Source organism: Biomphalaria glabrata, chromosome 8 (genome assembly GCF_947242115.1).
Source record: "Biomphalaria glabrata chromosome 8, xgBioGlab47.1, whole genome shotgun sequence".
Classification (NCBI taxonomy): domain Eukaryota; kingdom Metazoa; phylum Mollusca; class Gastropoda; family Planorbidae; genus Biomphalaria; species Biomphalaria glabrata.
In genome coordinates this window covers 7,459,841-7,473,322 of record NC_074718.1, presented here as the reverse complement: position 1 = coordinate 7,473,322, position 13,482 = coordinate 7,459,841, and the positions used below count along the sequence as shown (strand labels likewise).

Below are 13,482 nucleotides of genomic sequence, written 5' to 3'. Positions count from 1 at the left end.
GTTCAATCTCTTTCTCCCCCCCCCCCTCACTCTCTTTATCGTTCTCTATCTCTATCCACTTTCATCGTGTCTCTCTTCCTTGAGCTCTCTTTTTATTCTCCATTACTCTCCCCTTCTCTCTTTCTCTCTCTCTTTCTCTCTCTTTCTCTCTCTTTTTCTCTCTTTCTCTCTCTCTCTCTCTCTCTTTCTCTCTCTCTCTTTCTCTCTCTCTCTTTCTCCCTCTGCTATACATTTTGTGCTCCTTTTGTTATCTCCATTAATCTTTTGTTTTCTCTTTTTTTTTTCTTTCCCTTATTCGTTCTCTTTTCTTTCTCTCTTTTTGTCTCCCTTACTCAATGTCACTCTCCATTTTTTTTTACTCTCTCTCTCTCCATCTTGATAAGGTGTACGGACTCATTTCTGTTTATCATATTCACTGTTCTATTTACAAATTGTATTTACTGTTTCCTTTAAAAACTGAATTTACTCAACCAAAGAAATAGGTCTAAAATGAAAGACGGGTGTATAACGCTGTCAAACAAAGACTCGAACATAGAAACAGGAACTTTGATGCGGCCCAACATGTTGATGAATAAATAGATAATGTGGACAGTTTTTTTTTCTTTCTTTCCAAAACATATTTATAGAGGAGCGGTCTCTTTAATTTTTTTTAAATTAGCTGTTTCGAAGCTACACCATGTTTCAATGATAGAGCATCGTTTGATAGATCCTATCACACTGTACTGTCTGTAAAAGTTTATTTCCTTGTCAATGGCGGAACTGCAATAACAGTAAGCTACTAGCATGATCATTTATTTTTTTTTGAGTTGCATTTCCGTGTCATGCTTGGCTCCAATAGACGTCATAATGCTATAAATACACAGCGGATGTTTAAATGTATTTCCTTTCTTTCTCAGCCAGTACTATTGTTAGGCTAGCCACGCTGGAGAGGGAAATCATTGAATCCAAAATCTCCGCTGTCTTGCGATTAAACCCCAACTCGTAAAAAGCTTCTGAAGTCAACTCTGAGATAAAAATCAGGAGACAACGACCTTTTTGGGCAGCCTACGGCACACAGTGCTACATTCTGACAGAACCTCCGACACTGCGGATACCAAACTGTTATCAGTTTTTCTGCCATTTTTCTGTTTAAACGGTCATATGAAAAAAAAAAAAAGGAAGGGGGGGGGGGACTTCTGATTGGGCTACAACGTGTGAGATGAATCAGTCTATAACAGTTTGAATGCTCCCAACATTGCGTCATACTTGTTATTGAGTGTTTTCTCTGAATAACGAGCCGACCCGCAGCGTAGCATATGCTCCCTTCTCTTTTTTTTTCTTCTTCTAAGCCTCGCTCTCTATCACCACGAAAATTACGTGGGGTAATGTAGAGTTCGACTTGCAGAAATAAAAGAGTTATCTTTCCATGACTTTTAACGTGCTGACCCGCGTAGTTGGGCCACGAATTGAACTATATATGTATGTATATATATATATATATATATATAGATAGATAGATAGATAGATAGATAGATAGATAGATAGATAGATAGATAGATACATAGATAGATATGGAAAAGGGAGTATTTATTGTTAGTTTTAGAGAGCGAGCATTAATTTAATGTTAGTCTTGCAGAATAATCTTCTTATCTTATATAATACAGACGTTACTTCAAAAAAGAAGATGATTACGTCCTACGCATAATTACGAATAATGCAAGATAAGAGTTAGTGTCGTAATCTGTGCACCAGGCTACTCCTAAAGAAGTATCTTATAAAAAACAGACGTTACTTCAAAAAGAAAATGATTTCGTCCTACGCGTCATGCATCTAGTCATGCAGGTTATTTAAAGTTAAGATAGGCTACAATACGCTTACAGCGGTTTAGTTGTCTACCAACAGATTGGTGCTGCAAGTCAACTCCTGTCTACAACATACTGTCTTCCTCCTAAAAATGATACTCTTATAATTCCATCTACCAGTTATAAAAGAAAAAAAAAGATATATTTTTTAAATTTTATTTATGGCCCAACAATCATTTATAAACATTTGTAATTTTTCTACACAACGAATCGTTTTAAAAAAATATGATTGAGATGATAATAAATCGATGACTGAGTTGATGAATTAGCTGGTTAGAGCAATAGGCTGACTCATGTGTAAATAAATAATGGACGGATAACACAAATTAATTATAGCATTTTTTAAAGACAATATTTGACTGTTGAAATAGTCATACAATAAGATATTTATAATGAACGGTGAAGAAAGAACAACCAGTTAGTTAATGCAACAAAATGTACAAATAATGAAACGAATTGAGGACATTTATCGCGAAAAAGAAAAACTAACAGAAAAAAATAATACTTTATAAAAAAAACAATGCTTATTTAAGGGAAAGAAGTGCTAATTACTGCCATTTATCTGAAAATTACAGGGTTTAGCCCGAGTTCTACCATATAAAAATATAATTAGTAGCTAATAAATTTTTGGATTGATTCGTGTATGGTCATCGACTATAAATAAGAAACGCACAATTTCCACTTGATCGAAGAAAGGGAAGTAGGAAACAAAAATCAATAGGACATAATAAAGGGAATAAAATCCATATATACATCCACATCTCATTAAGTAGCATTTATTCCCCTTATTTCGATATGAAAAAAAAAATAATCACCAACAATCAATTAACTAATTGGTAAATTTTTTTGATAGATTCGTGTCTTTTCAGGTTCAATGAATAATTTCGCACATTTTTAACTTGCTCCGAGAATGGGAAATGGGAAAAAAATGTTCAAACATTTTACAAAATGCTACAACGTCCTATGAAAAGAATACAGTGCCTTAAGTAGACACACATAGACAAAATAACAAACAAAGAGATTAGAGACAAGATTAGTTCAGACATCGGACACTACGATGATCTGCCAACTTGTCAAAAAGCAAACTAAAACTCTATGGCTATACTACAAGGCCCTCAGGGCTCGCAAAAACCTTCCTTCAGGGAATATTTACAGTAAAAGGAAGAGGAGGTAGACAGAGAAAGCAATAGGAAGACAACATAAAATATTGGACGGGCCTGTCATCGACAGGGATTCTATTAAAGGCAAAAGAAAGGAATGGAGAAAGATATTTATAGAGTGTCACAACAGTCCAACAGAATAAGGGTTAGGTGAAAGTGATCTATTTACCATTGATGATGTGGTAAAACAATTTTGCATAAGCTTTGAGTAATAAAATTAATTATTTTCAAACTAAATTTTCACAAATAGTAGAATGGCTAGAGTTCTGGCGTGAGCTGGTGGCTGTGGTGGTAAAGCACTTGGTTTCTGAATCTAGGGGTCTTGAAGTGTCTTGAGCTTAAATTCAGGTGAAGACATTACATTTTTTTTTATTAAATCGTCTTCTTATAGGTAATATTTAATCTTCTGGTATAAATTAATAGTAAAGTATGCGACTATCGTTTCTTTATATCGTCTGCTACTATCTTTTCTTTATATAGTGTGCTGCTATCTTTTATCTTTATATCATCTGCTACTATATTTTCTTTATATCGTCTGCTACTATCTTTTCTTTATATTGTGTGCTGCTATCTTTTCTTTATATCATATGCTACTATATTTTCTTTATATCGTCTGCTACTATCTTTTTTTTATATTGTGTGCTGCTATCTTTTCTTTATATCATCTGCTACTATATTTTCTTTATATCGTCTGCTACTATCTTTTCTTTATATTGTGTGCTGCTATCTTTTCTTTACATCGTCTGCTACTATCTTTTCTATATATCGTCTGCTACTATCTTCTTCTTTTTTAGATCGTCTGCTACTATCTTTTCTATATATCGTCTGCTACTATCTTTTTTTTTTTAGATCGTCTGCTACTATCTTTTCTTTACATCGTCTGCTACTATCTTTTCTTTATATCGTCTGCTACTATCTTTTTTTTTTTAGATCGTCTGCTACTATCTTTTCTTTATATCGTCTGCTACTATCTTTTTTTTTTTTAGATCGTCTGCTACTATCTTTTCTTTATATCGTCTGCTACTATCTTTTTTTTTTAGATCGTCTGCTACTATCTTTTTTTGTTTAGATCGTCTGCTACTATTTTTTCTTTATATCGTCTGCTACTATCTTTTTTTTTATAGATCGTCTGCTACTATCTTTTCTTCATATCGTCTGCTACTATATTTTCTTTATATCGTCTGCTACTATATTTTCTTTATATCGTCTGCTACTATATTTTCTTTACATCGTCTGCTACTATCTTTTTTATTAGATCGTCTGCTACTATATTTTCTTTATATCGTCTGCTACTGTCCAGCCTGAGCTCGTTTGTCGTTCACTGCTTTTCTCTTCGCGATGAGCTCTTTCAGAATTTTCCAGAGATCTTCCAGCCCTTGGTCCTTTCGTTTCTTCTTGTTGGCTCTGATCCTTCGGAGTTTGACTGTTCTATCGTTCTCTCTGTAAGCTTTGGTCATTTCTCTGAAACAAACATTAGATAACAACAATGGTTGCATAAGTAGGCAATGTGGCGGAGTGGTAAAGCGCCTGGCTCCCGAAACGAGGGTCCCGGGTTTGAATGCAGGTGAAAATTCCGATTTTCTAAAATTTAATGATGTTTAAGGTCCCTCTGAGTCTACCTAGATGTATAAGGGGAAATTATAGGCCACATGACACCATCGTTAACCGTGGCCCACAAAAATGACCTTTACATCATCTGCCCTATAGATTGCAAGGTCTGAAAGGGAACTTTACTGCTTTTGTATTCAAATTAACGATCTTGAAAAAAATCGCCTCTGTGAAGCAATTTTCATGCACGGCGTAAAAAAATATAAATAGCTAGTTTTGTGTGAGTGTGTGTATCTGGCGTACAAACTGAAGGAAGTATTAACTATCACAAAAGAGTTACAAGACACCGATAGCAAAGACAGACACAAACACTCTTTTGTTCCCATGGCAATCAAATCGTTAAATAGAAACAATCAGATATAAACTTTTCACATGTAAATTATGAGCGAGTCTGGTGTGAATGTACACTTTGGTTTCTTATAGTTGAAATGTTTTTTGTTTGGTGTAATGCACAAATTGTAAGACAAATGTCCATACGGACAACAAAGATTATATTATTATTATTATTATTAATATCAGGTGACCGAGCCTCGCTCGGATGAATAATTTGTTAAGGAAGGATATATACCCGAAGTCATTTTGAGAATATTTTTGTACCAGGTGGCCGAACCTCGCTCTGTTAAATAATTTTGGAAGGTTATATACCCGAAATCATTTTGGGAATATTCTTGTAATTACGAAAATGAACGATCGGATAAAGACTACTAATCTGTTCTGTTAGTTCTAATTGTAGGCCTAATTGTACATGTCGATTAAATTTAAAGTATTTTAAGTCCTCCTACAGTCTAGACAAACTACAGCTCATGTCCGTCTTATAGTTTTACAATCCATCTTTTGCGTAAAACTATTGTAGGCTTACTATTATTGGCTTGGAAGAAAGTCTTTGCAATGTAACTTCTCTACGTTACATGGTAAAACATGCACTTAGTGACAAAGTAAAATGGCGCATTTTTTCTTATTAGACTTAAATCATGGCATTAGTTTTCTAAAGAAACGTTTCCGTTACGCCAAACAATATGCTCGTTACCCATACGGGATACATGCCCTGCCCATCCTGACTGTCGGACTATAGGAAGTTCATACCGGCTTTTACCATCCATCCATCCTAGTGGTGCTATGGCCTGCTTTTACACATCCATCCATTCAGATCTCTCCTGGCCCTAACTCCAAGCTTTTTGCCGAAGTTTATAGTTAAATCAAAAGAGGCTGCAGTGTACGCAAACTCGTTGACCGCTAGATGGATATCATGTTTAGTCTGAGCAAGTAAGGCGTAAAGAAGTTGTGTTATGACCATTTTCTTTGTTTTGGTACAGGAGAGGTAGACACTGAAGCATGAACACATGGTAATAATTCACCAGCAAAATAATAATAATAATAAGGCTTGTCTTAGAGTCCGAAAACTAATGAGGATTGCAGCTGTGACCTACATATCTTGCCACATCCAGGGCAAGCAAAACCATTGTCCGCGGTGCTCGATTAAGATTTTCTTTTAGCGTCTGCGTCTGTCCTCGGCAGCAAATTTTCTTTTGGTCTCAAATGTGTATCCGCGGCCTTTGTATAGAGGGAATTCTTTAAGTCCGACAGTTACGCTGGAAAGAACAGTATCCTGTATGGGAGACGAATCTCAGACGAACCTCATGCCAAAGGCAGTCTTTTTTGGTCAGCTAAAAAGTGGTCGACGTAACACCGAAACCCTTAAAAGACCAGCTTATGGCGCAAACTTGACTTAGCTGACATAGAAGAGAGCACCTGATTGCATGGGGCCTCAGGACGAGACAGCTGGAGGTCACCAGCAAAATAAACAACAAAGTAAAAGGTATCTACACCGCTCTACACAATTAAAGTGTAAACAACTTATTAAGCACTTAAAACACAATAACTAATCATACATCGGCACATTTAATTTCAATACTTTTCTTTCATAGTTCTATAATAAATCAATCTACAGTAAGATGGTGCGCAAATGTTTAATTAGGTCTATTGATTCTTTAAAACTTGTTCTTGTTTGCAAAGAAATATTTTAGTGTACTGCGGTAAGCCTAGTGACGTAAGCAGCGTTTTTCCCGTTTACGTCATGGAAATTTTTCATTCATAAAACATTCTAGCCAAAATTAATTTTTCGATAATGAGGCATTTTCAAACCGATTTCAAGGTATTTTTTTTTGTTTAAATATTTAGCTGTAAAATCAAATTTTTTAAGCTCTTCCGTTTAAAGCGTAAAATCATTTCCATTTGAAGAAATCATTAGAATTCTAAAGGAGTGATAATTGTAAAGATCTATGGGGCTGATGATGTAAAGATCTATGGGGCTGATGATGTAAAGATCTATGGGGCAGATGATGTGAAGATCTATGGGGCAGATGATGTAAAGATCTATGGGGCAGATGATGTAAAGATCTATGGGGCAGATGATGTAAAGATCTATGGGGCAGATGATGTAAAGATCTATGGGGCAGATGATGTAAAGATCTATGGGGCAGATGATGTAAAGATCTATGGGGCTGATGATGTAAAGATCTATGGGGCAGATGATGTGAAGATCTATGGGGCAGATGATGTAAAGATCTATGGGGCAGATGATGTAAAGATCTATGGGGCTGATGTTGTAAAGATCTATGGGGCTGATGATGTAAAGATCTATGGGGCTGATGATGTGAAGATCTATGGGGCAGATGATGTAAAGATCTATGGGGCTGATGATGTGAAGATCTATGGGGCAGATGATGTAAAGATCTATGGGGCAGATGATGTAAAGGTCTATGGGGCTGATGATGTAAAGATCTATGGGGCAGATGATGTAAAGATCTATGGGGCAGATGATGTAAAGATCTATGGGGCAGATGATGTAAAGATCTATGGGGCAGATGATGTAAAGATCTATGGGGCAGATGATGTAAAGATCTATGGGGCAGATGATGTAAAGATCTATGGGGCAGATGATGTAAAGATCTATGGGGCTGATGATGTAAAGATCCATGAGGCTGATGATGTAAAGATCTATGGGGCAGATGATGTAAAGATCTATGGGGCTGATGATGTAAAGATCCATGAGGCTGATGATGTAAAGGTCTATGGGGCTGATGATGTAAAGGTCTATGGGGCAGATGATGTAAAGATCTATGGGGCAGATGTAAAGGTCTATGGGGCTGATGATGTAAAGGTCTATGGGGCTGATGATGTAAAGATCTATGGGGCTGATGTAAAGATCTATGGGGCTGATGTAAAGGTCTATGGGGCTGATGTAAAGGTCTATGGGGCTGATGATGTAAAGATCTATGGGGCTGATGTAAAGGTCTATGGGGCTGATGATGTGAAGATCTATGGGGCTGATGATGTAAAGATCTATGGGGCTGATGATGTAAAGATCTATGGGGCTGATGATGTAAAGATCTATGGGGCTGATGATGTAAAGATCTATGGGGCTGATGATGTAATGGTCATCCCCCGTCATCTGTTTCTGTGGCCCACGATTAACTTAAAACTTAAAAACAAATGGGCAAAAACCTGGACATATTTGTGCAATTTAAAATCATCATCTCTATTTCAGATGACAAACAAAACTGAAATGTTTTGTTTACAGTATTATTTGAACCAGAAGTAGGTAGCCATGTGTAAATAATATATATTGTTCTTCTTTTAAGTGAAAATGTTTATATTAAGATTGGTTATTATTTTATTGGTAATATTTAGCTTACTCTAAAGTAATATAACCATCTCTGTTGGTATCCACCTTCTCCATTATAACGTCAATAGCATGCTCTGTAAAAGGAATCATCAGAATCTGCAAACAATGAAGTTAAATAAATATAGGTAAGTGATGCCAACATAATTTTTAATCGTGAACGAAACAAAAGGCTCCTAACCATTTTTATACCTAATACATAATACGATAAGAGATCATTTAATTACTATATTATTTTCGACAAAGGTGGAGATTGGTGTAAAATAAATAATGTTGATTACTTGCACGACTACTTTGTCTATTCACAACATTAAAATTACCCTCAATTAGACTTACATCTCCCCACACCGTTCTGTGCATAAAGATAGAGATCAGTCACTGACAATGTTTTAAGCCTCTCCCCCCCCCCCCCTCGATGTCCACTGTTCAGAGGTCCTCCATGAAAGCTAGGCGCCAAGTTATACGAGGACGTCCCTGTTTGCGCTTTCCTCGTATTGGCCTCCATGTCATCGCAACACTTGGTGTGCGTAATTCATTCTGTCGGACGACATGTCCGGCAAACCTCAGACTCTGTTACGTCTTTATTTTATGCTGTAGCGGTTAATTTTATTTTGGACCCTTTTATCTAAACGTTCGTTATATTCTGATAGATCTACGTCTTATGTTAATAAAAAAATATTTCCATTACAGTTTGCATGTTAGCAATGTTTTAATGCTTCGTATGTATCTTCCCGCTATAGACTCCCTTCTATCCATGTCCCAATACCACGAAAACGTTTTTGAAGACAGTGTCAACAAATTGTTTTGTATGTTTATTTAAAGACGCATCATGCGTTGAAGACAGACTCAGGCTACATACTCATATTAGCCTTCAAGTAGACCCTTTATTATGTGCTATTCGGGCTAATTAAGTAGGTCGAAATCGGGTCTTCGCAGTCTTTAATAACTTTAATAGTTCAATTCGATGATAATCCTTGCATAAACTTTGGTATGCTACTATTAGTTATTTATTGAATGTGATATTTTTAACGACACAAGTAGGAAAGACAACTCGGTCTAGTTTCTCGACAAAATAACGACGACAATGGTATTTCCATAAGCGTACAAAGTTTTATCATCTATTCAATACAAACAAAGCAGATGTCAAATTTCAAAACTTACATTAAACCCACTTCTGATATCATTTCTGCTCAGCTTTTCTCGTTTCTTGGCGTCCATGAACTGCAAAACATTGAAAGTGGGTCAAGCAAAATTTTGAAGGGTCAAGGTCTGATTGGAGAAGAATGGCTTGTGAAGGGGGCATATGACACAGACGTGACACATCCTTCAGTGGCATACATTTGCAATACAAACAGAAAGACTATTCGGCATCGGAAAGAAGCGTGTAACCACAGACATAATCTTTGCGACAATGCAACTTCAGGAAAAATGACAGGAACAAAAGTTGACATCTTCTCAATATATGTAGATCTAACTTATCCTTCAACACTGTTAAAATGTATATGGTGTACAGGAATACGGCAGTTGACTCGTACACTTATAGAAAAAGGGCCATAACTTTTAATCGTAAAAAAAAAAGGACGATTACTCTCAGAGGCGGAATCCTATACTCTTAAGCGAGCAATTCTTGTATGTATGTATGTATGTATGTATATATATTTATATTTATATATATATATAAATTTTATTTCGAAAACGGCTCTAACGATTTTCTTTAAAAGTTCATGGTATGTGCATAATAGTGAGAAAAAAATTCTCAACTCATTGGCCACATCGGGAAAACTCGAGGTCGACCGTTATATCGGTTTGAAAATGCCTCATTATCGAAAAATTAGTTTTGGCTAGAATGTTTTATGAATGAAAATTTTCCATGACGTAAACGGGAAAAACGCTGCTTACGTCACTAGGCTTACCGCAGTATACTAAAATATTTCTTTGCAAACAAGAACGAGTTTTAAAGAATCAATAGACCTAATTAAACATTTGCGCACCATCTTAATGTAGATTGATTTATTATAGAACTATGAAAGAAAAGTAATGAAATTAAATGTGCCGATATATGATTAGTTATTGTGTTTTAAGTGCTTAATAAGTTGTTTACACTTTAATTGTGTAGAGCGGTGTAGACACCTTTTACTTTGTTGTTTATTTTGCTGGTGACCTCCAGCTGTCTCGTTCTGAGGTTGCATGCAACCATGTGCTCTCTTCTATGTCAGCTAAGTCAAGTTTGCGCCATAAGCTGGTCTTTTAAGGGTTTCGGTGTTACGTCGACCACTTTTTAGCTCACCAAAAAAACACTGCCTTTGGCATGCGTTCGTCTAAGATTCGTCTCCCATACAGGATACTGCTCTGTCCAGCGTAACTGTCGGACTTAAAGAATTCCCTCTATACAAAGGCCGCGGATACACATTTGAGACCAAAAGAAAATTTGCTGCCGAGGACAGACGCAGACGCTAAAAGAAAATCTTAATCGAGCATCGCGGACAATGGTTATGCTTGCCCTGGATGTGGCAAGATATGTAGGTCACAGCTGCAATCCTCATTAATTTTCGGACTCTAAGACAAGCCTTATTATTATTATTATTTTGCTGGTGAATTATTACCATGTTCATGCTTCAGTATCTACCTCTCCTGTACCAAAACAAAGGAACTGGTCATAACACAGCTTCTCTACGCCTTACTTGCTCACACTAAACATGATATCCATCTAGCGGTCAACGAGTTTGAGTACACTGCAGCCTCTTTTGATTTAACTATAAACCTCGGTAAAAAGCTTGGAGTTAGGGCCAGGAGAGATCTGAATGGATGGTTGCGTAAAAGCAGGCCATAGTACCACAAGGATGGATGGATGGCAAAAGCCGGTATGAACTTCCTATAGTCCGACAGTCAGGCTGGGCAGGGCACGTATCCCGTATGGGTAACGAGCATATTGTTTGGCGTAACAGAGGTGCCCCACGGAAACGTTTCTTTAGAAAACTAATGCCATGATTTAAGTCTAATAAGAAAAAATGCGCCATTTTACTTTGTCACTAAGGGCATGTTTTACCCTATAACGTAGAGAAGTTACTTTGCAAAGACTTTCTTCCAAGCCAATAATAGTAAACCTACAATAGTTTTACACAAAAGATGGATTGTAAAACTATAAGACGGACGTGAGCTGTAGTTTGTCTAGACTGTAGGAGGACTTAAAAGACTTTAAATTTAATCGACATGTACAATTAGGCCTACAATTAGAACTAACAGAACACTAAAACAACTCTTCAGATTAGTAGTCTTTATCCGATCGTTCATTTTCGTAATTACAAGAATATTCCCAAAATGACTTCGGGTATATAACCTTCCGAAATTATTTAACAGAGCGAGGTTCGGCCACCTGGTACAAAAATATTCTCAAAATGACTTCGGGTATATATCCTTCCTTAACAAATTATTCATCCGAGCGAGGCTCGGTCACCTGATATTGACTATTATAAGGGCATTCTAGCGAGTGCTTGGTGGGCCGGAAAAATCGTCCGGTGAAGCCTCTGCCATATGTGCCACTTTCAACGACAGTAAGGCTAAAAAATATTTTAAAATTATTCTTTTAAGGGGGCCCATGAAGCATCAGGAGAAGCTATCGCTTTGTCTTTTGTAAAAAAAAATAATATTTTATAGACATTATTGTTACAACGTAGCAACCATGACTTAAATGGGCTTACAGAGATATACAGGAAAGTGGGCTGGGTGATAAACATGTTTCACTACGTGGTACAGGCAAAACATGTAGGCTAAGAAAATGAAACGAATCAATATTACGAAACCCAACCTATAATTCCAAATGAAATCTCTTATATTTTTACACCATTCACACGAGTCTGTAAATATATTCACACACTAAAATCAAGACAAAACTAAAAAAAAACAACAGGTCGATAACTCTCACCTACCTGAAAAAGGTCTATAACTCTTAGGTTGTCTTTCTTCATATACTCGAACATAACCATGACCGGGTCGAACCGGTCCAGATTGGTTCCGTCAAACTCCTTGGTTTGGTCAACTGTGGCTATGTGTATGGTTGGGTCGTAGATTATTTGGACATTCCTTGTCTCCTTCAGTTTCTCTATAAGCTTCAGACATTCCGTGTCGATAGGAATACCCTTCAAAATAAATTACATTAGACACATGTTAGTTAAGGTAAGCTGGCGCCTAAGTATTGAACAAAATAACAAGTAGGCCTATTTAACTACTAGCCTACCTGTAGATCTATGTGAGTCAGTTCTGAGTCTTTAGCCAAAACGATAGTTTGAAGTAAAGCTTTCACCCCTTGTGTTGTCAATGGATTGTTTCCTATCTGAAAAGTAGCCAAATAAAATAATTGAAGAACAATTCAGTTTAAGTAGACTCGTCTTTGGTAGGTGTGTTTGGTGTCATAACCTAAGTGCCCCTGGTTCGAATCATGGTGAAGACTGGGATTTTTAATTTCCGGAGTTTTGGGGCGCCTCTGAGTCCACCAAGGGTACATGTCATTAATTGGCCAAATGGCACCCTTGTTAAACGTGGGCCACAGAAAAGATGGCTCTTACATTATCTGCAATGTGGTTCGCAAGGTTTGAAAGAGGATTTATTAAACTCGTCTTTGTATTCTCTATTTCTCTATCACCTTTATTGTATTCTCTATTTCTCTATCACCTTTATTGTATTCTCTATTTCTCTATCACCTTTATTGTATTCTCTATTTCTCTATCACCTTTATTTTATTCTCTATTTCTCTATCACCTTTATTTTATTCTCTATTTCTCTATCACCTATATTGTATTCTCTACTTCTCTATCACCTTTATTGTATTCTCTATTTCTCTATCACCTTTATTTTATTCTCTATTTCTCTATCACCTTTATTTTATTCTCTATTTCTCTATCACATTTACTTTATTCTCTATTTCTCTATCACATTTATTTTATTCTCTATTTCTCTATCACCTTTATTTTATTCTCTATTTCTCTATCACCTTTTTTATTCTCTATTTCTCTATCACCTTTATTTTATTCTCTATTTCTCTATCACCTTTATTTTATTCTCTATTTCTCTATCACCTTTTATTTTATTCTCTATTTCTCTATCACCTTTATTTTATTATCTATTTCTCTATCACCTTTATTTTATTCGCTATTTCTCTATCACCTTTATTTTATTCTCTATTTCTCTATCACCT

At 36.2% G+C, this 13,482-nt stretch overlaps 1 protein-coding gene across 2 annotated transcripts in view; it reads right to left on the bottom strand.

The window, feature by feature from the left end:
• Positions 1–2,007: 2,007 nt before the first annotated feature.
• Positions 2,008–13,482, bottom strand: part of LOC106078068 (leucine-rich repeat-containing protein 74A-like) — a 38,132-nt gene continuing 26,657 nt past the window's right edge. For both annotated transcript variants that reach the window (XM_056039153.1, XM_056039154.1), the window contains exons 8-12: positions 12,526–12,621; positions 12,218–12,427; positions 9,453–9,512; positions 8,305–8,390; positions 2,008–4,462 (exon numbers count right to left, since the gene is read on the bottom strand). In XM_056039153.1, coding sequence (XP_055895128.1) covers positions 4,291–4,462; positions 8,305–8,390; positions 9,453–9,512; positions 12,218–12,427; positions 12,526–12,621 — 624 coding nt within the window. In that variant the 3' untranslated portion in view covers positions 2,008–4,290. The remainder of the gene's footprint in view (positions 4,463–8,304; positions 8,391–9,452; positions 9,513–12,217; positions 12,428–12,525; positions 12,622–13,482) is intronic.